This window comes from Macaca mulatta, chromosome 2 (genome assembly GCF_049350105.2).
Source record: "Macaca mulatta isolate MMU2019108-1 chromosome 2, T2T-MMU8v2.0, whole genome shotgun sequence".
NCBI lineage: Eukaryota > Metazoa > Chordata > Mammalia > Primates > Cercopithecidae > Macaca > Macaca mulatta.
The window spans coordinates 11,876,047-11,903,080 of NC_133407.1; the positions used below are offsets into that span (position 1 = coordinate 11,876,047).

Sequence of the window (27,034 nt, forward strand, 5' to 3'; positions counted from 1 at the left end):
AATAAATGTGTTTTTTTTTTTTCCTTTTTTTTTGAGCCTGAGTTTTGTTTCATTTTGTCACCCAGGCTGGAGTGCAGTAGTTCAACTTCTGCAAGTGCAACCTCTGCCTCTCAGGCTAAAGTGATTCTCCTGCTTCAGCCTCTGGAGTAGCTTGGATTACAGGCATGTGCCACCACGCCTGGCTAATTTTGTATTTTTATTAGACATGGGGTTTTGCCATGTGGCCAGGCTGGTCTCAAACTCCTGACCCCGGGTCATCCCCCCACTTTGGCCTCCCAAAGTGCTGGGATTACACGCGTGAGCGACCATGCCCAGCCCAATAAATGTTTTTATTACAGAAAATTTAAAATGTCTGTCACTTTTTATTTTATTGATTTTCTATTTGCTTCTTTACCTGGATCAGAAAGATAATTTCAAATTTCTTTGGAGGTTAGGTATTTTCTGATAATGAGAAGTTGGTAGACATCATATTAACAGAGATGATTTTAAAAATTATTTTTGGTAATTAACTGGACTATAAGAAAACAATACTAAACAAGCCAAATTACTCTTAGCTAAGGCTTGGAAATCTGGATAAAGAGGAAGAAGAGAAGGTAGAGAGAGTCCTTAGATTAGTAGCATGACCTACTAACTCTTCTTTTAGCACCCACGGTGCTAAAAGGAAGTCCCGCCAAAGCACTTCTGCCTTGGTTAGAGAATGTTCCAGTGTTGGGTTATGAACCTCCATGGCAGAGCCACAGCACTGACTCTCTGACCAGCTGGAATTTGCTGCAGGATGGGTATGGCCGAAAGGAGACCACTGTGAATTAACCAGGAGTAAGAACATCAAGACTGATCTTTATTTCACCCAGAGGCAGAGTGATAAAATGGCATTCTTCTCTATTTAAATTCTATCCCATCTTTCTTCTTGTCCTTCCTCTCAAGGTTGCTGGCAGAGGTGGTTGGGGCTATGTGCCTGGAGTGAAGATTCTGCCCATTGGTCAAGAGACCTCCCTCTCAGATGCTGGCTCTGCCCCTGCCTTTGGGGGTCGACCCTTGTACTCGCAGGACCTTAGGTGACTCTGTAAGTATAGTAAAATGCAGTTAATCTGATGTTATCATTCAATCTTTTTTAAAAAATGGAGCAACCAGTTGACAAGGTAAGACTTTTTCCTGACATCTGTGGTTGTTTATTTAAAAGAACAGACAATATTTAAAATGAAAGACAAACTCAGAGGTTCAAATGCATCCAAAAAGTTGAAGCAGCAGTGACATATACATCCAAAGATGATTGTAGCTATTTAAAGCCATATCTTGTTTCTCTAGGCAAAAAGACAACATTGGTTATAAAGCATATACCTTCTTTGCAGTATAAGGCAATGAAAGATAATCCTATTATTCTCTTTCTCAAAAGTCAGTGGTCTTCAAAGTCATAGCAAAAAGATTATAAAGTGAGACTAGAGAATAATTTCCTCATAAAAGTTCTGAACAAACTTTGCATCACATTCCATGATATTCCCTTGTCAATTATTTAAAAAGTTTTCTTAGCAAGCCTGCTTCTGTGTTGCTCCCTCTGCTTTTCATCCTTATCATTAAGCTCGGAGCTTCTGTAAACTAAGAATTACTCAATCTAGGTTCAGCAAAAATAAACAGAATACTCCTCTATGAAAGCCTGTTGCAAAGTGTAGTTAATGAGTAAACAGAAGTTACTGACTTGTGAGAAACACTCTCACTCAGAAAGGGAAGTGGGAGTACTTATTTGATATAACTAGCCCATTTTGGGAACAGAAAGTCAATTAATTGATGTCCCCCCTTTTCTCCCTTTGGCCAACCTGTCTTTCTTTCTTGTCACTTCTCTTTGACATCTGGAAGCTTTTCTTACTTCTATTGCATTAATAAGTTCACCATTTAATCTCTTGACTTCCCTTATTTTCACACACATTCAAAGACCAGGTGCCACAGTTTATTAAGAATGTCAAGAATCTTCGTATGAAAATTCATGACATATGTTGCAAGGTACATAATTGTTATCAGAGAAGCCAACTGCAGCGGGCCATAAGGCACATTAGTTTGTTTATTTACTGTGCTAGTTTAGAAAACTTGGGGAGAAGATTCAGAAAAGATTCAGAACTGTGGCATACAATTTTATGCAGTCCATGGAGACTGATGGTGTCTCCACCGAGAGTCTCACCACTTCTCTTTAGATTGTTCTGAAGCTGCACAGTTTTTGGTGCATTATATCAGGATATTTTCATTTAGACAATGGAAAGAGGGATATTGATACTTTAATAAAGTATTAAAGAAATACCCATAGCTGCATACATTAATAAAGGGCATCAGCAAGATTGAAATCATAAGATTCTTTCATTTTTGTGGTTGGGTTATTTTCACTAACTGACTTCCAGGGGCGTCCAGGACATTTGGGGGAGGTTGTGTCTGGAAAATCTGATATTGGGTTAAATGAAAGCCCATTTGGTTCTATCTGGATGTCAGGGATCCAATCGTCATCACTCTCTGTGGGAGTTGGTGGTATAGGAGGCGTCATAGTTACAATGAGATCAGAGTCCTGAAAGTCAGAAAAGGTATCTGCTACACCTGGCTGGGCTAGGGAAGGGATGGGTGTTGGCCCTTCTGTCTTCTCTTGTATCTGTGCAGAAGGTGTAGTACTGTCTTCAGAAGAGCTTGCCAAATGCTCTGTTTTCCAACCATTGTGCTTTCCATTCTTTTTGCCTTTATTTTTATGTTTTCCATGGCCATGACCATGCTTATGCTTATGTCCATGGTCAAGGACATGGCCCCCTTGGTGTTCAAGATCATCATCAAGTTTGAACTTATGTCCATGACCAAGACCATGCTGTTGTTGGTGTCCACGGCCGAGGCCATGTCCCCTTTGATGCCCATGCCCTTGGTCACATTCATGTTTATGGCCATGGCCGAGATTACATTTTCTTTGTTTTTCATGGCCCCAGTCATGTCTATGAGTACGCCCTTGTTCTTTTCCTGACTCCCGCTCTTCATCTTGTGCAGGTGCCATGGAAGTGTGGGGTGGACTTACAGTTGTTTCTTCTTTTATTTCCCCTACTTGTGTTGATCGGAAAGGTGAAAAACCTGGAGGCCTTTTCATCAATGAGATCTAAACAGAAAATATTAAGATGAAAGTATTACTGCAAAAATCATGCTATCAATGAAGGAAAGAAACACTGAGATCTGGCAGTGCTATTTTAGTTTACAATGGGGGAGGTGTTTTCCAGAGTTTAAATACTGTATTAATATTCCAGAAAGGATGAATAATATTTTTTTGTCTTTTGATTGACCTTAAAATTTGTGGACATTGATTATTGTTCTTAATAATACTGTAAAATGGCCAGGCACAGTGGCTCACGCCTGTAATCTAAGCACTTTGGGAGGCCAAGGCGGGCAGATCACTTGAGGTCAGGAGTTTGAGACCAGCCTGGCCAACATAGTGAAACCCCAACTCTACTAAAAATACAAAAATTAGCTGGGTGTGGTGGCACATGCCTGTAATCCCAGCTACTCAGGAGGTTGAGGTAGGAGAATCACTTGAACCCAGTACGTGGAGGTTGCGGTGGGCTGAGATGGTACCACTGCACTCCAGCCTAGATGACAGTGACTCTATCAAAAAAAAAAAAAAACCCAAGACAAACCAAACCAACCAACCAAACAAAAACCAAACAACAAAAAACACTGTAAAATAAGCTGAGCATTTTTTCTTCATCTGGAAAAATTGGGTGGTTAAGCTAGCTAATCTCTAGGGTATCTTCTTCTTTTTATTTTTATTTTTGAGATGGAGTCTCACTCTGTTGCCCAGGCTGGAGTGCAGTGGCGCAATCTTGGCTCACTGCAAGCTCCGCCTCCCGGGTTCACGCCATTCTCCTGCCTCAGCCTCCCGAGGAGCTGGGACTACAGGTGCCCACCACCACGCCCGGCTAATTTTTTTGTAGTTTTTAGTAGAGACGGGGTTTCACCGTGTTAGCCAGGATGGTCTCAATCTCCTGACCTCGTGATCCGCCTGCCTAAAGTGCTGGGATTACAGGCGTGAGCCATGACGCCCGGCCATCTCTAGGGTATCTTCTAGGCCTATGTTTATGCAAGCACAGTATTTAATTGGTGATACTACTGTTATTACCACCATCACTGCTTTTATCCTAAAAGGCCCTAAGTGGATTATGAACTGAATATATGGGGAGCATGTATCCATGATCACTTTGTTGTACTGAAGTACACTGAGACATATTTGCAAACTTGAAATGCAGCCTTAGTACAATGTTTGTGTTAGACTATCTACATACTTACGCACAACAAAAGACCAAATCAGAAGAGAGGGAGAAGAGGCAACTTGCATCAAAGAAGTTGATTTGTGGATTGATTCTACCTACACTTTTGCTACCTGTGAGAATGTGTTAATTGGAGGCAGTGTTTGGTGATGCAAAGAACATGGTCATTGCAGTCAAGCCAGACCCTACTGGTAATCAGCATCGTGATGAAAAGGGTAGACTCTGAATTGACCAAGATTTGAATCCAAGTGCCACCAGCTTCACTTTTGTCTTCTGTAAAATAGAAATAATAGCAGCACCTGCCTCACAGAGTTATAAGGAGGACTGGAAAATGTAGGTGAAGCCTTCAGTATAGTGCCTGGGACAGAGGAAGCATTTGATAATGTCATTATTCACTCAGGACCTCAGAGTCTTTCTAATTTTTAGTGTCTCATCCTTGACAATAAGGAAAGTGTTACTATGTCCCAGAGTTCTTTTAAGACTTAAAATAGAAAAATGACATCAAGAATGCTTCTCAAACTTGATTCATGCATATGAATCCCCCGGGGATCTCGTTAAAATTCAGTAGCTGTGAAGTGGGGTTTGCAAGTCTGAATTTTTCTTTTCTTTTCTTTTCTTTTCTTTTCTTTTCTTTTCTTTTCTTTTCTTTCTTTCTTTTTTTTCTTTGAAGACACAGTTTCGCTCTTTGTTGCCCAGGCTGGAGTGCAGTGGCAGGATCTCGGCTCACTGCAACCTCCACCTCCTGGGTTCAAGAGATTCTCCTGCCTCAGCCTCCCGAGTAGCTGGGATTACATGCGTGCGCCACCACACCCGGCTAATTTTTGTAGTTTTAGTAGAGACAGGGTTTTCACCATGTTGGCCAGGTTAGTCTTGAACTCCTGACCTCAGGTGATCTGCCTGCCTTGGCCTCCCAAAGTGCTGGGATTACAGGAATGAGCCACCGCTCCCGGCCATGCATTTTTCGCATGGTCCTTGCATGTCAGCAGAATGCAGTGGAGTGCTGTATCTGGCCTCAGGTACACCTGGCATAGCCAATGATGCTCCCTCACAGCAGGACTGCAATGCACTCGGAGAGAGTCTATAGAAGCTTCACTGAGACACTGACAATGTGTGAGAAGTGATCAGGAGGATTGTTACTCTCCTTTCTCGCCATTAAACAGACGTCAGCACAGAAGTGTGAGAGTTACTCCGCGTTTAAAAAGATAGCTCCCCAATTCATTTCAGTAACGGTTCATTTTCAACCCCCAAATATGGATTTTCAGAATGAGCAGAACCGCCCCCACGCTGACTGTAATTAGAATCATACCATTCCCAGTGGTTGACAGTTGACAGTAGGGTAAATTTTCTTCTCCCAGGGTACCACATAAACTTCAGCATTGCAATCTAGGCTTTGCTATCCATAAAAACAGAAGTCAAAAGAGAGACAGTGTTATTTATGAGATACTTGAACAAATGATTCAAAAACATCCAATAGACTTCCAGTGAAAAAGTAGACAGGTGCATGACTACTCACACCAAGTTTTTTGGTCTCACAGCTTTCGGTCAACTCTTCATTACTTTCCTTGGAACATGTGGTTTCCCTGGCCACAAAGTCAATAAAATATTTCTTGCCAGCCACCACCTGAAAAATTAATTAGTACAAAGTAAACACTTAAAAATATTTGCATAATAAATCATTTATCTTCAAGAAATTTTAAGGGAGAATCTTGAAATTTTAATTGACCAACTTAGAGAGTTACATAAAAAAAGTACAAATGTTTGGCATTAAATCTTGGCATGCATATTTAAAATATTTGGCTGTCGGTTGCTCCCATTTCCTTTTCTAAATGGGGGAAGAAATAAGCAAGCTATAATTTTTTTTTTCTTTTTTTGAGACAGTTTGGCTCTTGTTGCCCAGGCTGGAGTGCAGTGGCATGATCTTGGCTCACCGCAACCGCTACCTCCTGGATTCAAGCAATTCTCCTGCCTCAGCCTCCTGAGTAGCTGGGATTATAGTTGCCTGCCACCACGCCTGGCTAATTTTGTATTTTTAGTAGAGATGGGGTTTCTCCATGTTGATCAGGCTGGTCTCGAACTCCCGAGCTCAGGTGATCCACCCGCCTCGGCCTCCCAAAGTACTGGGATTACAGGCATGAGCCACCATGCCTGGCCTATAATCTTTATTTATTTATGTATTTATTTGAGTTTTATTGTCCAACAGCTGTTAAATTCACTAGTAATTCAAGGGCTCAAGTTGTAATATCTAAGAATCGAACAGGAATAGGAAGAAAAACTTAAAATGTTTTTAAACATGCCTTATTGTCCTGCCAAATCTTGAATTGGTGAAATACTGAGTTAGTACTATTATAGAAATTATGTGGATTAAATTTTGTAATTAGAAAAATTATTTGGGGTTTTTATTGTTCTCTTACTATTTTTAATATTAAGAAATTATTTTAGGCTGGGCGTGGTGGTTCGTGCCTGTAATTCCAGCACTTTGGGAGGCTGAGGCAGGTGGATCACTTAAAGCAGGCTGTTCAAGACCAGCCTGACCAACATGGTGAAACCCCACCTCTACTAAAAATATGAAAATTAGATGGGCATCGTGGTGCACACCTGTAATCCCAGCTATTTGACAGGCTGAGGCAGGGGAGTTACTGGAACCCAGGAGGCGGAGGTTGCGGTAAGCCGAGATCATGCCACTGCACTCCAACCTGGGTGACAGAGTGAGACTCCTTCTCAAAAAGAAAAAAAATTATTTTAATCTCTAGCAACAGTTTTAATCACTACTCAATGCTATCTTCCATTAAATATTTTGTGGCCCAATTTCTCAACCAAATTATTTAGTATTAAATTGTAGTATTTAAACAGTGACTCCTGCCTGTAATCCCAAGCACCTTGGGGGCCTGAGGCATGTAGATCACCTGAGGTCAGGGGTTTGAGACCATCCTGGCCAACATATAGTGAATCCCTGTCTCTACTAAAAATACTAAAACTTAGCCAGGCATGGTGGCAGGCATCTGTAATCCCGGCTACTTGGGAGGCTGAGGCAGGAGAATTGCTTGAACCTGGGTGGCAGAGGTTACGGTGAGCCAAGATTGTGCCACTATACTCCAGCCTGGGTGACAGAGTGAGACTCTGTTTCGGGAAACAAAACAAAAACAAACAAACAACAAAAACACAACTAAACTAAAACAAATAAATAAATATTCACCAAAACTCAGTATGAGGAAGACCTTTCTTAGATGAAAAGCAGAGGAAAGAAATCTAAAGGAAGGGGAAAATATTAAAACTTGACTAGAGAAAAATGAGAACTGCTTCTGAAAAATCACAATAAGCAAAATAGAAAGGCAAGCTGGGAAAATTATGATATAGAATCAATATCTGTATGCATATAAAGCCCAACACTAAAAAATGGACAAAAGCCATGAGCAGGTATTTCAGAGAAGAAGTTAAAATGGTCATTAAGCCAGAAAAAAAGTTTAACTTCATTAATAAACAAAAACATGCACATTAAAAAAGCAATGAGACATCATTGTTAGCCTTCCATGCAGGCAAAGATGAAAACAAAAATTGATGATACGTGGCATTGGCCAGGCATAGGAATCAAGCAGCCTCAGTCACTGCTGGTAGGAAGAGAATTTAAATTAAGAACCTCAAATGGTGTCTTTTTGCTTTTATTTTTTGAGACGGAGTCTCACTCTGTCATCCAGGCTGGAGTGCGGTGACACCATCTTGGCTCACTGCAACCTCCGCCTCCTGAGTTCAGGTGATTCTCCTGCCTCAACCCCCGCAAGTAGCTGAGATTACAGGCAAGTATCACCATGACCAGCTAATTTTTGTATTTTTTGTAGAATGTAGAATGTATTTTTTGTAGAATGTTGGCTAGACTGGTCCCAAACTCCTGACCTCAGGTGATCCACCCGCCTCTGCCCCCGAAAGTGCTGGGATTACAGGCGTGAGCTACCACACCTGGCCTCAACTGGTGTCTTATACCCAGGTGATGTGAGTGTAAATTGGCATCATTGCAAATATTTAGTGATTTTGGCAATTTGCATCAAGTCTTAGATATATACGTATTCTTTGACATTTCTAGGACTTTGTCAAAGGAAAAATTTCTCCACGTGCACACATAGATCTTGGAAGTTTATTCATCTCCGCAGAGGCAGACAGGAGCATCAACAGCCTTGGGGATAGCAGCAGTGGCGGCAGGGCAAAATAAAACGTATATGAAACTGCAATCACTAACGTGTGAAAATGGAAGATTCAGAAAGTGTTTGGTATCTGAAATGTGAACCCAACATGGAATCAACATGCATCCAAACAGGACTAAATGTGCAAACCCAGGGCAAGATTAAAACTATAAAATATATATTTAGCAATTTGGCAAATTGGTCGTTTGGAGACTAGCTTTTAGCAAATTCATCATATGTTTAATTGATTTCCAGTCAATTGGCTGCTTCCACCAAGGCTGCCTTGGGTGACTATGTCCAAGCAGCCAAATTGCTCTCTTTAAATGCAAAAATCAGTTAAGATTCATCTCTCTAAAGTAAGTTTGAAATTCTCACAATATTCAGATTCACTTGGCAACTAACTGATGGGTTACCTCTTTGTGTCTCCCTGGCATCCTTAATGTAGACACACACACATACTAGAATGTTGATTTGTTAATCTACAGAAAAAACTGTAACTACTAAGAAGACTAGATATTCATGCTTGAGAATGAGTGGTTCTGTTTTTGATGGCAAACCTCTGACATACAACACGTGGTGGCCTATTCCTACAACATTCAGAATAGAGAATAAGGGAGCTGGGAGCAGTGGTGTGCGCCTGTAATCCTAGCTACTTGGGAGGTTGAGATGGGCACATTGCTTGCTCCCGGGAGTTCGAGTCCAGCCTGGGCATCACAGTGAGACCCCCATCTCTCTCTCACACTCTCTCTCTTTTTTTGTTTGCCCTGTTGCCCAAAGGGTCTTGCTCTGTCACCTAGGCTGGAGTGCAGTGGCATGATCACAGCTCACTGCAGTCTTGACCTCCCAGTCTCAAGCAATCCTCCCACTTCAGCTTCCCAAAGTAGTTGGGACTACAAGCACATGCCACCATACCCAGCTAATTTTTTAATTCTTTTTTTTTTTTAAATTATTTTTTGAGATGGAGTTTCACTCTTGTCGCCCAGGCTAGAGTGCAATGGCGTGATCTCGGCTCACTTCACCTCCGCTTCTTGAGTTCAAGTGATTCTCCTGCCTCAGCCTCCCGAGTAGCTGGGATTATAGGCACCCACCACCATGCCCAGCTGATTTTTGTATTTTTAGTAGAGATGGTTTTTTATCATGTTGGTCAGGCTGGTCTCGAACTCCTGATCTCAGGTGATCCACCTGCCTTGGCCTCCCAAAGTGCTGGGATTACAGGCATGAGCCACTACGTCTGGCCTTTAATTCTTTTCTTGTAGAGACAGGGTCTTGCTATGTTGCTTAGGCTGGTCTCGCTCCTGGGCTCAAGTGATCCTCCTGTCTTGACCTCCCAAAGTACTGGGATCACAGGCATGAGCTACCACGTCTGGCCCCTGTCTCTCTTAAAAAACAACAATGAGAAAAACAAAAAAAGAATTTCACAAAAAAGCAAAAATATAAAGTGAGAATTAAAAGCTGACAAGAGCATGAATAGCATAGATTGGCATTCCTTTCAAGTAAACCTAACATGGCCATGTGGCAATGAAATCAGAGAGAGAGGGTGGTGGTGTCTGGGATAGAAACCAGTGCTCAAGTAGCAGAGAGATCAAAGTGTCAGTATTGATTTACTTTAATCTAGTTTGTTTACTTTTTTCAGTTACAAAAGTAACACAGAAAATTAGAAAGTTTAAAGTAGCCTGTTATTCCATTATCTAAAAATCTCCCCTATGACTATGAGACATTTGTTTTTTTGTTTGTTTCCAGACGGAGTCTGACTCTGTCGCCCAGGCTGAAGTGCAGTGGCATGATCTCGACCCACTGCAACCTCTGCCTCCCGGGTCCAAGCCATTCTTGTGCCTTAGCCTCCTGAGTAGCTGGGATTGCAGGTGTGTACCATCACACCCTGCTAATTTTGGAATTTTTATTAGGTTGATGCAAAAGTAATTGTGATTTTGCCATTACTTTGGCAAAAACTACAACTACTTTTGCACCAACCTAATAGTGTAGATGGAGTTGCACCATGTTGCCCAGGCTGGTCTCAAACTCCTGACCTCAAGCAACCCACCCACTTCGGCCTCCCAAAGTGTTGGGATTACAGGCGTGAGCCACCTTTTTTTTTTAACATTATTTTCTGTCCTTTAAAATAACACAACTGATAACATCGCGTATATTCAATTTTATGACTCCTTTTTTTATTGAATATTGTAACACAAGACATTCCCCATATCAAGAGCTCCTCACAAAGATACTTTTAAATTGCTGCTTAACACTCTATTCTGAGGATATGCCAGGCATGATCTAATCATTCTCATATTAATCATTTTGACAGTTTACTATTTTTGCTGTTATACTTAAAACTGCAGTGAATATCATTGTATATAAAGACTCCTATTTTAGATTCCTAGAAATTCAATTCTGAGCCAAAAGCATGAACTTTTTAGTGAGAATTTTTTCACCAGATTATGAGGAGTATGTTGGCTTGCTGTAACAATTTGGTTCTATTTTGATTATTTTTCTTTAGCTTGTATTTAGGGAAGCCAATTTTGGGTCCCTAAAACAGGGATATGTCCATAATCATATCAGTTAGAGATTATTGGAGTTGCTAGAAATGTAGGCTCTTCTCTTTTTTTGAGACGGAGTTTTGCTCTAGTTGCCCAGGCTGGAGAGCAATGGCGCAATCTCAGCTCATTGCAACCTCCACCTCCCGGGTTCAAGTGATTCTCTTGCCTTAGCCTCCCGAGTAGCTGAGATTAAGGCATGCATCACCACGCCCGGCTAGTTTTGTATTTTTAGTAGAGACGAGGTTTCTCCACGGTCAGGCTGGTCTGGAATTCCTGACCTCAGGTGATTTGCCTACCTCGGCCTCCCAGAGTGCTGGGATTACAGGCATGAGCCACTATGCCCGGCAAATGTAGTCTCTTCTAATATAGTTACTTATTTTACAAATGGGGCCACAAAGGCTTAGAACATTTGAATGACCACCCAGAGTGATCTGGCATGTGAGTGGCAGATGCTATGGTGGAACTGAGTCTCCTGACTCCCAGGAGACACTCCTGTCAATCTTCTTTTGACAGGGCATGAAAGGAAGATGAATCCCCAGAGGGTACATTTGCAGGAGAGCGGGATCCCAGGCAGAGAGAACAGTGGGTGAAAGACATGGAGGCAAGAGAGTTTGGAGCCTGGGCAGTGATAGATTGCCTGATGTGGCCGAGCCCAAGGCATTATGTGGTATTATAATGAGAGATGAGTCTAGAAAGACATAGAGTAAGTCTTGCTGGCCCTAGCCCTGAATTTTATTAATTGTATCACTGTTGCTATTGTATTTATTTATTTATTTATTTAGACAGAGTCTCACTGTGTTGCCAGGCTGCAGTGCAGTGGCGCAATCTTGGCTCACTGAAACCTCTGCCTCCCAGGTTCAAACGATTCTCCTGCCTCAGCCTCCTGAGTAGCTGGGACTATAGGTGCACACCACCACGCCCAGCTAATTTTTGTATTTTTAGTAGAGACAGGGTTTCACCATGTTGGCCAGGACGGTCTCGATCTCTTGACCTTGTGATCCACCCGCCTCGAACTCCCAAAGTGCTGGTATTACAGGTGTGAGCCACCGCGCCCAGCCGCTATTGAATTTATATAGCGTTTTACAGTTTGAAAAAGTGATATGACATATATTAACTTATTTGATCCTCACCTCAGTCCTTCACATATAGAAAACAGAGAGAATGTTGTAAAACACTTGCCCAGGATCAAGCATACAGGGAGACTGGCACTTAATTAAATCTAATGCACCAAATCACATCAAATGTATCATTTCCTAATCCAGAGCCAAGATCAGTGGCAAAATTAGTAAGCAATTTGCACATAGACTATAGTGTTACTGCTTTTGTAGCATAATTTACAAACCTGTACTCTTGCTTTTTTCACATTGTCAATCTTGAAATAGAAAGTTGCGTTATTCTCCGCATTAAGCTTTGTGATGGTGTGAGTCAGTGTCTCCTCCAGCTCTGGGCTGTTGGTGGGTATATCTCTGGGGCAGCCCACGCAAATCTTGGAAGGTGGTTGTACAAAATCCTCCCCTGAAAGGATCAGGTTTTAAGTCAGCATGTACACTGAAGTAGCAGCCTGGCCTAGCATCCCTCCTGCACAAGAACCAGCATCCACATGTATAAAGGGCCACATGGGAGCCCAGGCCCAGTAGTGAGTGGGTGAAGGTTGTCTGTCTGACTTTCACGTCCTGCCTCTCTTCTTTTCCCCTCCTCAGAGCACAGTGTATTTAGGGAAACATTTTCAATAGGAAGGTGCGAGTAACTCAATCAAAATGCTACACTTTTCCTGAATTTTTGCATTTTTGATGGAAACCGTAAAAAGCAATGCTTAATTTAAAGGAGTGACTCTCATGAGAAAAATTTAAGTGCTGTGGTTCTGGTGAACAGGCAGCTTCAGACTACTCATGGTGGAACACATACAAGTGTTTTCCAAGTATGAGAAAAACACACCCTTGTTATCAGAAACACTGACCTGACCACAAACTCAACACTATCTCCATTTCCTCCCATTATAACATGCAGGAAAAAAAACCCCTTAATTGAAAGGGTTTTATTCTGAGTGCTAAGAAATAAAATACAGGTCTCTCCAATTTACAACATCTGACTTAAGGACAACTTGTAGAGAAGAGAGACCAGTTGGCATTGTACCCAAAGGCCAACTTTACCCAGGAGTCACAAATTTCCCTTCTGTCTTCATAACCCGTTCTGGCCACTTGCAGAACAGTCTGAGCTGCAGCACAACTGGGCAGGGAAGGGGTCCAGTGTTCTCATCAAGGGGTGCATCTGTGTCTGCAGGTTACACAGACTTTGGAGTATATCATGGGAACTAAAACACAACTTACAGGAAAAGACCCAGCTAGTTGTCTGGGACCGCTATTCCTCTATTGTGGTGCCGACGTGTGTTACTCCTTACCTGGATAAATGTCACACTTCTGTGAGAAGGAAGCAATTTGTAGCTGAGTATCGACGTATGCATTATCTGTACATTCACCGGTATCCTGGTTTTTAAAAAGCATATAAGTGCTCAGTTAAAAACATTTTTTAGAGCCTTTAAAGCAAACAACTAGTAAAATTGAAAAACAGGGATGTGTACTTTCCAAATCATTGCGTAGCAAAGAAAGAAAGAAACAAAACATAGTCTTACTGCGAAAGAGATACTAAAATACAGTTCGGTATTAGTATCAATAGCATCAACAAATACATGCATATACACAAGCACATGGAAAGCAGGAAATAAGATAATAAGAAGATCTAGTATAGACATAACAGCCATGTAAGTAAAAAGGTAAATTTCTAAAAAAAGAAGGTAAGACTTTCAGACTGTTAAAACACCAAATCAATGTATTACGGTTTCAAGAATCATCTTATAATAGAAACAATGTATAGAGCTTAAAAATAAAAGATGAACAAAGCTACATGGGACAAATATAAACATAGCAGGAACTAGAGTATTAGTAATATTGGACAAAGTAAAATTCATGATAACGAAAACACTCATAAAGGTAGCAAAAATGATAATTTTATTTTTCAAAAGCATGGACCGGAAGGCATGGAATCAAAATACATAAAGTAGAAAAAATTACACATGTGAAGAGAAGTGGATAGAAATAATTATGGTGGGGAAATTTAGTATGCAATTACAAATCTAAGAAAGGGTAAGAGAAAAAATAATAAGACCATAGAAGATTTGAATAACTTAATAAAGATTTATTTAAATGGTATTTTCATATGCTACATATGATTTAAAATACTTTCATAAGTATCATAAAATTTGTATGTATTTGTGTGTGTGTGTATATATATATTTTTTTTTTGAGATAGTGTCTCTGTCACCAAGGTTGGAGTGCAGTGGTGCAATCTTGGCTCATTGCAACCTCTGCCTCCTGGATTCAAGTGATTCTCCTGCCTCAGCCTCCCAAGTATCTGGGATTACAGGTGTGTGCAACCACACCCAGCTTTTTTTTTTTTGTTTTTTTTAGTAGAGATGAGGTTTTGCCATGTTGGCCAGGCTGGTCTCGAACTTCTGATCTCAAGTGATCCACCCACCTCGGCCTCCCAAACTGCTGGGATTACAGGCATGAACTATTGTGCCCAGCCAGTATCATACAAATATTGTTCATTGTTTTTACACCAGGTCACAAAAAGATTCAATAAATTTTACAAAGCATAAACAATACAGAACATGTTCTTTCACCTCAGCACCAAAAAGAAAAAATAAACTGTAAAAATTAATAGCATGTTTAAACAAACAAAAATGATATACTTGGAAATAAAAACATGCTTGCCAAAAAAGTTAGGGTCTTTCTTGGATAAGGAAAAATAAAACAACCAAAATAACAAAAATGAGAATTCCATATAATGTTATCAGAACAGCATTTTAAGTTAATTTTTGACTTGACATGAGTTCATAGTTTAAAAACAGCGGGAGAAAAACAAATAGAAAAACCTATGCCTAGGTCCCCAGAAGTGAGGAGAAAAAAGAATAATAAACAAACATAGCCAAGTGCTGTGTGATAAATGTGATAAAACATGTATAGTATAAAATCTGCAATTTTAACCGTTGTAAAGGATATAGTTCAGTGGCACTAATTCCATTCACAATGTCATGCAACCCATCACCATTTCCAAAAGTTTTCATCACCCCAAACAGAAATTCTCTACCCACTGAGCAATACACCCCCATTCTCTCCTCCTCTCCACTCACAAATTCACATCTACTCACTGTCTCTATGAATTTGCTTATTCTAGATGTTTCATGTAAGTGGAATCATACCATATTTTGTGTGTGTGTCTGGCTTATTTCACTTAACATCATATTTTCAAGCTTCATCCACATTGTAGCATGTATCAGAATTTCATTGTTTTTAAAGGGTGAACAGTGTTTCATTGTGTATATATATGATAGCACATTTTCTTTTTTTTTTTTTTTTTGAGACGGAGCCTGGCTCAGTCACCCAGGCTGGAGGTGCAGTGGCGCGATCTTGGCTCACTGCAAGCTCCGCCTCCCGGGTTCACGCCATTCTCCTGCCTCAGCCTCCGGAGTAGCTGGGACTACAGGCGCCCGCCATCATGTCCGGCTAATTTTTTGTATTTTTAGTAGAGACGGGGTTTCACTGTGTTAGCCAGAATGGTCTCGATCTCCTGACCTCGTGATCCGCCTGCCTCGACCTCCCAAAGTGCTGGGACTACAGGCGTGAGCCACCGCGCCCGGCCTGATAGCACATTTTCTTTATCCATTCACCTGTTGATGGACACTTGGGTTGTTTCGACTTTCTGGCTATTATGAATTTTGCTGCTATAAATATTCACGTGTAAGCATGTGTTTGAATATGCGTTTCAATTTCTTTGGGCATATACCTAAGAGAGCAACTTCTGGATCATATAGTAATTCTATAGTTAAGTTTTTCAGAAATTGCCAAATTATTTTCTATAATGGTTGCAGCATTTTACAGTCCTACTGGCAATGCACAGAAGTTCTAATTTCTCCATGCCCTTTCTAATACTTGTTATTTTGTGAACAAAAAGAGGTTTTTTATATATTCTGCATGTTAAACTCTTGTCAGATACATGATTTGCAAATATTTTCTCTCATTCTGTGAGTTGTATTTTTACTCCCTTGATAGCGTTCTTTTTACTTTTTTCTCAATAAAATAAATGCATGCTCAATTAGAAAACTCGGGAAGTATCAAAAAGTTCCAAAAAATATAAAGAATCAGAAAAAGCGGCTGGGCGTGGTGGCTCGCACCTGTAATACCAGCACTTTGGAAGGCCAAGGTGGCTGGATCACCTGATGTCAGGAGTTCGAACCCAGCCTGGCCAACACGGTGAAACCCCCATCTGTACTAAAAATACAAAAATTTGCCGGGCATGGCAGCGGGCGCCTGTAATCCCAGCTACTCAGGGAGGCTGAGGCATGAGAATCACTTGAACTCTGGAGGCGGAGGTTGCAGTGAGCTGAGATTGCACCACTGCACTCCAGCCTGGGTGACAGAGCAAGACCCCTTCTCAAAAAAAAAAAAAAAAAAAAAAAAAAGAAAGAAAGAAAGAAAGAAAGAAAGAGCACCCAAAATTCCAAATGAAAGTTAACTACATTCTATATTTTGTCGTAATTTGTTTTCCATCACTTTTTATATTTATATTTATTTTACATATTTAAATAAATCTGCATGTATAGCTTTGTATCCCACTTTTTTTGTTTTTTACTTAACATTGTAACCATTTCACTATGTCACTAAAAATTAAAAATTTTTGACAGCTGTATCATGTTAAACTCTTGCAAATATTTTCTCTCATTCTGTGGGTTGTATTTTTACTCTGTATGGATATACTGTAATTTACTTAACCATTCTCTAATGTTGCATAAACAATTTATTTACAATATTTTTCTATTAAAAAGCAACTGAAATTAACATCTTATGGTCTGGATTTCCCATATAAAAGAATTAGCAGCAGAATTACTAGATCAAAGGACTTGCAGCAATTCCTTGCCTAAAGCACAGTCTTCTGCTCACATGCAAACATCCCTGGGCACATATCATGTCTTAGCCATCTTAACATTCACTGGCTACTACTACCTTGAGAGACACCATTTTAATATAATTTTGGTTCAGATAACAAGATACGATGCTAGGAAGGACCACTAAGGGCTAGAGACTCAGGGTCTGTTTATTAAAGATAAAGGTAGGGAAGAGAAGATGAGAAAACAAGCAGAGGAAAGTTTGACATGAAGAATAACCCTGGGGAGAGCAAGGGAATACCATATGGGCATTGAGCACACGGGGAAGAAAAGGAAATAGGAAAGTGTGGAGACATAATGAAGATACACTTGACAGTTCAAGCATTTTGTCTATTCGTCATCCCTGGTTACACTCTGTAAATACTTACTGCTGGCCAGGCGCGGTGGCTCACGCCTGTAATTCCAGCACTTTGGGAGACCAAGGTGGGCGGATCACCTGAGATCAGGAGTTCCAGACCACCCTGGCCAACACGGTAAAACCCTGTCTCTACTATAAATACAAAAATTAGCCATGCATGGTGGTTGGCGCCTGTAGTCCTAGCTACTTGGGAGGCTGAGGCAGGAGAATAGCTTGAACCTGGGAGGTGGAGGCTGCAGTGAGACGAGATTGCACCACTGCACTCCAGCATGGGGAACAGAGTGAGACTCTGTCTCAAAAAATAAATAAAATAAAATAAAGTTATAAAAAAATACTTAATGCTAGCTGTGCAGATTCTTTGGCCAGGTAGGTAAGGCAGCTTGACCAGTGATGTGAGCTTTAGGCTTCCCGAGTGAATGTGAATATGAATTGCTGAATGTCATCTAAAATTTTCGTGACGGTCTTCCCACTCAGCTTGATAGTTACCATCAAAATGTAAACAAAATGCTAAGAACTTTATCATTAAATTTTTGCCCACTTACACCATTCCAAAGGGACTTGCAGTCTGGAGTTAAGAACAGAAAATTCTCTTTGGAACAATTCGTTTGCACAATTGAGTAGGTAATTAGAAAGTTCCATCCAGCCACCACCTGAAACAATTTCAGATTGAATATTTAAAGGGCGGTTTAAACATTATTCGCTGTGGGATATGAATGTTATGAGGAGGTTAGAAAACTGTGTGGCAATATAAAAAGTGCTCAAGAAATATAAATTATTATTATTACTAGGCAAAAAAATGCTGAATAAACATTGAGCACCTTAACACTCACATCTCTCACACAAACACACATACACTATACACACACACACACACACACCACTAGCCATCTGAAAATGACAAGCAATATATATATTTTGCTATTTTTCAGCCAGGTTTGGAACATGGATTTCTTTAAGTAAATCCTAACAATGGTCCCCCTGCCAGGCTGCAGAGAGAAATGTTTACTGAATTTCATAAAATAATAATGCCCTTCTAGATGGACAAAGAAAACTTTGGAGGGGAGTGGTCTTTACTGCTGGGTCCTCAGGCTCCCAGGTTACCAAGTAGTAAGATTTCTCCTACTTTAGTCTGGGCCTCTCCCACCCTGATAGCTCTATATGGACATCATTGAGTAAAGCATGCTCACATGAAAGCAAGTTGTAAGGTTTATTAAATGCAGAGAATGTTGCTGACCAAAGGGAATCACTCATAATAAGAGGCTGAAATATAAGCGACCCAGTCAACTATCAGAAAAGTCTGCGTGGGCCAGGCGTGGTGGCTCATGCCTGTAATCCTAGCACTTTGGGAGAGCGAGATAGGTGGATCACCTGAGGTCAGGAGTTCAAGACCAGCCTGGCCAACTTGGGGAAACCTTGTCTCTACCGAAAATACAAAAATTAGCCGAGTGTGGTGGCGGGTGCCTGTAAGCCCAGCTATTCGGGAGGCTGAGGCAGGAGATCTCTTAAACTTGGGAGGTGGAGGTTGCAGTGAACTGAGATAGCACCACTGTACTCCAGCCTAGGCAAAAGAACAAGACTCTGTCTCAAAAAAAAAAAAAAAAGGAAGAAATTCTGGTTGTACTGAATCATTAAGAAGATTTGTAGCTGAGCACAGTGGCTCAGGCCTGTAATCCCAGCACTTTGGGAGGCCGAGGTGGGAGGATGACTTGAGGTTGGGAGTTCGAGACCAGCCTGGCCAACATGGTGACCCCTCATGTACTAAAAGTACAAAAATTAGCCAGATGTGGTGACGCGTGCCTGTAATCCCAGTTCCTCGGGAGGCTGAGGCAGGAGAATCACTTGAACCTGGGAGGCAGAGGTTACAGTGAGCCAAGATCGTACCATTGCTCCAGCCTAGGCAACAGAGTGAGACTGTCAAAAAAAAAAAAAAAAAAAAAAAAACCACACACAAAAAAAACAAAAAAAAAAACAAAAAACAGATTTATGGATATTTACTTTTTTTTTTTTCTGTTGATATGGGAACTGTAACTTAGTGGGTAGCCAGAAAGCCATGCCGACCATTGTAGACACAATGTAATATTTTGGAGCTGTGTTAACTCATGATGGCTAGGTGATAGTAGAGTTTTCTGAAAATCCTAAGGCCACTATGACTTTCCTTTTCACTGTCTCTAGGAAGAGCCTGTAATGACGATTACCCATTTGTTAAAATCAAACGTCAAAGGAAGGGAGTCTGATTAGACATCTTTTCTCACTTTATATGTATCCAACTCACTTTGACTAAGGAGAAAGCCCTTTGCTTCCTGTGCTAGTTACATGAAAACACCACCAGCCATGCAATCATACATTTTAAACGTAAAGATCTAACACATTTTAGTAATACTAGGTGACCTAGAGAATTAAAGAACAAACCTGTCTTTGGGCCCGTTTTACTTCACTAAGCGTGAAGAGGGAGGAATGTTGAGTCTTGTTGTTAAAGTACTGAACGCCGTGTCTCAGAATGGGCTCCAGGTCTGGGCTCTGCGTTGATATAGGATGCACACAGCCAAGGCAGTTATACTGGGCTGTCACCACAGGGCCCTCGGCTTAACAAAGAACAGACAAAAACGCAGCATTAATGATTACAATCAGCATTCACATACATTGCCCTAAACAAAGAAGAGGCTGGGCATGGTGGCTCACTCCTGTAAAATCAGCACTTTAGGAGGCAGAGGCGGGTAGATCACCTGAGGTCAGGAGTTCAAAACCAGCCTGGCCAACATGGTGAAACCCCATCTCTCCTAAAAATACAAAAATTAGCCGGGTGTGGTGGCGTATGCCTGTAGTCAAAGCTACATGGGACGCTGAGGCAGGAGTATTGCTTGAACCCAGGAGATGGAGGTTGCAGTGAGCCGAGATCATGCCACTGCACTCCAGCCTGGGAGACAGAGCAAGACTCTGTCTCAAAAGAAAAAAAAATTTTTTGCAAACCATTCATCCCACAAGGGACTAACATCCAGCATATACAAGGAATTTAATTAACTCACCAATTAAAAAACCAAGTAGTCCCATTAAAAAGTGGGCAAAGGATCTCAGTAGGCATTTCTCAAAAGAAGACATACAAATGGCCAACAGATATGTGAAAAAATGCCCAATATCACTAAGCATTAGGGAAATGCAAATCGAAACCATTATGAGATGAGATATCATCTTACCCATTAGAATGGCTATTATTAAAAAGAGTTTGTATTAAATTACCAAGTAATGTTCATAACAGATAGCCCTAACCTACTGGTCAATAGAGGCAAAGTCCATAAAAAGGTAACGTAGCTGAAGAGTGAGCGGCACACCTGGAGGGACCCCCTGGGAGCCTGGGCTTCTTCACCCACCAAGCTCTCGCTGCTTGCTGTGTAAGCGGCAAACACAGCTAGGAGGGTATGGAGAAAAGGGAACGCTTATGCACTGTTGGTAAGAATGTAAATTAGTACAACCACTATGGAAAATAGTGTGGAGATTTCTCAAGAAATGAAAACACCAAATACCATATATCCAGTAGTCCAGCTACTGGGCATCTACCCAGACGAAAAGAAATCAGTCTATCAAAGGGGTACTTCCACTCCCAGGTTGGTCGCAGCAGTATTCACAATAGCAAAGATATGAAATCAACTTAAGTGTCCATCAAAAGGTTAATGAATAAAGAAAATGTGGGGGACCAGGTGCGGTGGCTCACACCTGTAATCCCAGCAGTATGGGAGGCTAAGGTGGGCAGATCACCTGAGGTCAGAAGTTCGAGACCGGCCTGGCCAACATGGTGAAACCCCATCTCTACTAAAAATACAAAAATTATCTGGGCGTGGTGGCGGGTGCCCATAATCCTAGCTATTCAGGAGGCTGAGGCTGGAGAATTGCTTGAACCCCAGAGGTTGCAGTGAGCCAAGATCGTGCCACTGTACCCCAGCCTGGGTGACAGTGCGAGACTCCATCTCAAAAAGAAAAAAAAAGAAAATGTGGTATATATGCATAATGAAATACTATTTGACCATAAACAAAGAATGAAATCATATCATTTAAAGCCACATGGACAGAACTGGAGGTTGTTCAGTGAAACAACCGAAGCACAGAAAGACAAACTGCATATTGTTCTCACTCATATTTGGAAGGTAAAACACTTAATCACATGGAGATAGAGGAGAGAAGAGAATGACGGATACCAGAGGCTGAGCAGGGCAGGGAAGTAGAAGGGGGAAATGAAGAGCTTGGTAAAATAGGTACTGAATTATAGTTAGATAGAAGAAATACGTTCTAATGTTATATAGCAGACTAGGCTGACTATAGTTAGCAACAATATATTGTATGTTTCAAAGTAGCTAGAAGAGAGGACTTGAAATATCACCAATTCATAGACATGATAAATATTCCAGGTGATGGGTACCCCAAATACTCTGACTTGATCATTACATGTTCAAGGCATGTAAAAAACACTTACATGTACCTCATAAATATGTAAAATATAATGTATCAGTAAAAGAAAAAAAGAAGGAGAAGTTAATACATGTAAGGAGCTTCGAGTCATGGCTGGGACATAAGGACTCAATACATGTTAGCTATTATCTTTATCCTGATTGTTGCTAATATGTTATTATGATTAATATGTTAGTATGTTGATTGTACCTCCAGACATATCATCTCATTTCAGCCTCACGACAGTCCTGTGAGCTGGGAAGTACTGTTACCTCCCTTTTCTAGACAACGAAAAGGACAGCCAAGAAGGTGAGGAGCTCTGAAAGATTCCAGGCCAGGGCTGCCCTCAAAGCCTATGCACTCCTCACTCTGGGATGCTGCCTACAATAGAGGGCAGGCAGGTCTTGTGCCTCCTGGTCCTTCTGCAGAGCCCTTGCACATACTGGGTACAATGCAGCACACGGGAAGAGTTGGGATAGTCCTAAGGGGATGATGGTCACAAGCCTGGCCCACCCTCCGGGCTCTGCCGCTCCACCCAATGCTCCCTAATTGTGCAAATGGCTTTACTACTGCCGCCCTCTGGGAGCAAGCAGAGCCTGGTCAAGGTTGTGTTCCTGGCACACAGAAGCGGTTAATTTCCCACCAGGGCAGTGCCAGAGGATAAACCAGCTACCTGGAGTAATCTGGCAGGTCTGGGTAGCCACAGAGAATTTCATACTCGCCCTCTTCCCCACGGTTGCCGTGCATTCTCCAGTGGCCTAAAAAGAAAAGAAAGATAATTTATCCTAATCTTTCAGATGGGAAAGTCTACCTAGTACTGTTGCTAAATGTGGCTTTCCTTAAAAAAACAAAACAAAACAGAACTTGTGAAGATTTTATCCAAAAGAGTTTTGAGACATGAGAATAAATGTTTTTTTTTATAGCCTAATGATTACATAAGCCTCTGATATTCATAAGATGTTGGAGGAAAGACAGTGTAAAAAGGTTTTAAAGGTTGAGTCTTTGTTTTGAGCCCTGGAGGTATTTCTTTTTTCTTTTTCTTTTCTTTTTTCTTTTTATTTTTTTGAGACAGAGTGTCACTCTTGTTACCCAGACTGGAGTGCAATAGTGCGATCTCGGCTCACTGCAACCTCTGCCTCCCAGATTCAAGCGATTCTTCTGCCTCAGCCTCCCAAGTAGCTGAGATTACATGTGCATGCCACCACGCCCAGCTAATTTTGTATTTTTAGTAGAGACGGGGTTTCACTACGTTGGTCACGCTGGTCTCAAACCCCTGACCTCAAATGATCCAATAACCTCGGCCTCCCAAAGTGTTAGGATTGCAGGCGTGAACCACTGTGCCTGGCTGAGCCCTGGAGCTATTTCTTTCTAACCAAGATGGGTGCAGAGGTCTAGTACCAGCCTGGTAAACACTCCTGTTATCTACTTCTCAACTTTAGTGAGTTAATACTGTTCATATAAACTTCATTTTAGCTTAATAGAAAGGGCAAGGACCTTGGCATCAAAATGTTTTTCAGTTCCAGCCTTGTCACTTGCTAGCTGTTACCTATGTCATGTCCCGTTGACTCTCGGAGTCTCAGTTTACCCATCTTGTAGGAGATAGGACACATCTATCTCTTAGAGTTGTTGTGAACAGTATGTGTGCAAACACACGCTGTGTTTGCCTACTAGAGGCCCACCACAGAGCAGGCACTTAACAATAGGCAGTTGTTTAATTGTTATTGTTGAACACTGTTTTTGTTTTGTTTTGTCTTGTCATTCTTCAGTCATATCCATTGGATTCTAAGTGACAGATATTATTCCATCAGGATAGAGCACACCTCCCTTTATCCACACAGCTCCTAGAAGCAGGCAGCACAGGGCACAGCAGCTACTTATCCCCACCTTGCAGATGAGACGATTGAGAAGGGACAACCAGCACTGCAAACTCCTGGACTCCTGACTTGGAGTTCAGTGCTGTTCGGTAACCGCAGATGACTTGACAGTCATCTTTTACGTTCTGACATAAAAGAAGGGAATCAATCCATGAAAAACAAGGCTTGCTTCCGAGGCAGATACTGTCTGAAGTCTTCCTTAATTAAAGCAAAACAACCGGCTACGGTGTGCCAGGCCTATATGTTAGGCATTTGGTTAAGATAGGCATTGTTATCAAAGTTATTTGCATAATTCATCTAATTTCATCCTCTGACAACCTGATGAGGTCAGTATTATCTCCCATATACAGTGGAGAGTGCCAGTTCTGAGAGGTCACAGCTCACCCGCTATCACACAGCTAATGGAAGGCAGAGTCAAGATTTGCACTCAAGGTTGTGCAATGGAAGCACCCAGGCCCTCCCCTCGCCAGCCCTTCGGCTTGGCCCAAATGTCCATCTGTTGTCTCTCTGGAGTCTGAGCCACATGTTCTGACTGGACACTAGAGCTCCCTTCTCATGGAAAGGCTTTCTCCATGTTTAACTGCTGGCCTCTCCATAATTTTTCTGTCTATACAAGAACACAGATACAAAGCATCTGACTTTTCTACACATTAGAATGTTTATTTGCATTTCTCATAAACAGGCTCACCAGTAGTCATCATTTCTGCAGGAGTAAAAAAATCTGGCAGAGTCAACAGAGAAAACAGAAGGCCCAAGAATGGCCAATACACTTACCGCTTCTGCAGCATCCTTGTAGTCACAGTCCTGCCAGGTTTTGCCACTTTGAACAGGACAATCCCCCTCCTTGATTTCGTACTTGAAGGAATAAAATGTGTCAGAGCGAACCTGAAAAGCAGCCAAAGATACTTAGGGTTCATCCAACTGACCCGATAGCAAATAATTCTAGTGGGTTCCAGTAAAGTTAGGAATATTGATCTTTGACTTGAGAGCAAAGCATTCACTTAAAATATATTTATATTTGTATCATAAACATTTATGTGAAAGAATGTTTATAACATACTCACAATGTCGTTTTAAAGGTTATAAAGCAGTATGCATAGTATTAGCCCATTTTTGTAAAAACTGGTTTATATATAAATCTATGTTTTTTAAAAGTCTGGAAAGATGCACAGCAAGCTGTTAAAATGTTTGTCTGTCAGTGGTGAGATTATAATTATCTTTCACATTCTTCTTCAAGCAAACATTTCTAAGTGACCTTTTTCCCCTGATGAACATATGTGACTTTTACGAATTAGAAAAAGCAAACAAGAAAACCTTAAACAAATGTTAACAGTTATCTCTGTATGGTGGCATTAATTATGGGTGATTTTAGTACTTTTATTTGGTTTGTTTTGTTTCCTACTTTTTCTTTTTTAAACAGCTTTATTGAGATATAATTTACGTGCCATAAAATTTACCCTCTAAAGGTATGCAGTTTAATGTTTTTTGTATATTTACAACCGTACCCACCACAATCTATTGGGTACCACACCACAAATAAACTGTTGCTTGAGATTACCATGAAGCAGAATTTCTCACATGACTGTACTAGATTGTGAAACAAAATGGCTCAATTTTATTTTCAGAAAAAATAACATGTCCACTGTGTTTATTTTCTTTTATCCCCATGTTGTCACATGGTTAGTTTTTTTTTTTTTTCTGCTAAAGTAACCAATTGCTTAGCTGTCCCAGAGAGGTAGTCTTTTATAGTGAAATTTGTTTAAACATACTCTTGAAAGATTGGTATTTCTTTGAACCATGCATCCTGCAAGGATTTATCTCCTACTGGAGTACATCATTACAATAATATCAAAAACAAACATTGCTGTTAAAGCTGGTACATTCAGCCATACAGACTTCTGTCTAATTCCGTAGAATTGCACTAAACTCATTCCTGACTCCTCTTAGACATGACCCATTAAGTATCCCCTCCCATTTAAGGTTTGGAGGTCTATATTTTTTAGCCTAGGGCCAGAGACCCAGTGAATTCTTTTGCTGCAGTCTAACTAAATTCCTAAATTCTCCCACTCTAGTTGGTCCTGTTCAGATTTCTCCATTTACTTTTGTTTCATTTCACCCTACATTCTACTTCTCTGATCAGGAAGCCCATCTGCCTGAGGATGAGTCATACTCTGCCCTCCCACCCCAGGCCAGAGACTGGTATCGGTCTTTCCACAAGTTGTAAACTTCTGCCTTTGATGATCACATCTTTGGTGGTGGTGGTGGTGGGGTGGTGGTGCTGGGTAGTGGTGGTGGTGGGTGGTGCTGGGTAGTGGTGGTGGTGGGTGGTGGTGGTGTGGGGTGGTGGTGGTGGTGGTGGGTGGTGGTGGGTGGTGGTGGTGGTGGTGTAGTGGTGGTGGTGGTGGGGAGTGGTGGGTGGTGGTGATGTTGGGGGGTGGTGGTGATAGGTGGTGGTGGTGGGTGGTGGTGATGGGGGGTGTGGTGGTGATGGTGCGGGGTGGTGGTGGTGGTGGTGGTGGGGTGTGTGTGTGTGTGTGTGTGTGTGAGGCCTGGGCTCCTAGTGACAGTACAAATCCCAAGTGACTTCAAGGTTAAACACAGTTCACTCACCATCTTAGTGGCTTCAGTTATGCGGTACAGTACGAACTGGTTGTTACTTTGGTTTTGACTGTTATATTTCTTCAGAGCAGCATCCACAGCTTTAAATAAATCCTTATCATTGCAGTCAATTTCCTCGGACTGTGATTCCTGGGTTAAACTTAGTAGCAGCCTGGAGCAGAAGAAAAGGATGATAATTAGTTTCATGATCTAACAGTCTCCCTCTAGGAGCTGAGGGATGGTTTCACCAAGAATCAAGAGCCAACTGGGATACTGAATTTGACAATCTCCAGCCTCTCGTTTTCTGTCCTCCTCTCTGCCTCAGCACTCAGGGCACTGGTTGGATTCCTGCTGCCATACGCTAGTTGCCCTGTTCCCAAAGGTTAAATGGCTCTGCTGGGTTATCCAAACATATTTACGGCTAGAACATTGCAACACTGGGGTTGTTAACCTGCTCATTTGCATTTGAAAATCACGAGGGAGCACAGTGCATATTTCCAGGTGATTATACAACTTTATGTAGCAAATCAGAGCAGAATCTGATGAAGGAGGGGAATAAAGTACTTACTAACTCGGTTATTCCCCTGTGACTTTCACAAAGCCATTTTTGAAGGTCACTACATGGGTAAACAATGCAAGAATGAGTACAATGTGCAGACATGTTTCCTGCAGAATCTCTTGGCAGGATACCTACCTGCACAAAAGCAGACTGCTATTAATTCTATTACATGCCTAAGAAGCTCATGCACAGGGGCAGCCAGTGAGTTCCGGGAGTCTCATACA

General features: G+C 41.4%; 1 protein-coding gene across 14 annotated transcripts; it reads right to left on the minus strand.

Annotated features, from left to right (window-relative positions):
- Window positions 1-817: 817 nt before the first annotated feature.
- Window positions 818-26,740, minus strand: KNG1 (kininogen 1). 14 transcript variants are annotated; one of them, XR_013413521.1, is made up of 11 exons: window positions 26,264-26,740; window positions 24,428-24,538; window positions 22,453-22,537; window positions 19,752-19,924; window positions 17,885-17,992; window positions 13,382-13,466; window positions 12,326-12,498; window positions 5,788-5,895; window positions 5,558-5,667; window positions 3,035-3,157; window positions 818-1,061 (listed from the first exon to the last, which is right to left on the minus strand). XR_013413521.1 is itself a non-coding variant. In XM_077991243.1 (11 exons), the coding sequence occupies exons 1-11, from the start codon at window positions 26,456-26,458 to the stop codon at window positions 981-983; spliced, it is 1,284 nt and encodes a 427-aa protein (XP_077847369.1). In that variant the 5' UTR covers window positions 26,459-26,740; the 3' UTR covers window positions 818-980. The 14 variants fall into 14 exon arrangements, 13 of the variants coding, with proteins under 13 accessions (XP_077847369.1, XP_077847368.1, XP_077847372.1 ...); XM_077991243.1 differs by having other exon boundaries at window positions 3,035-3,112; window positions 5,581-5,667; XM_077991242.1 differs by having other exon boundaries at window positions 3,035-3,112; window positions 5,581-5,667; window positions 24,428-24,558; window positions 26,224-26,664.
- Window positions 26,741-27,034: the final 294 nt, after the last annotated feature.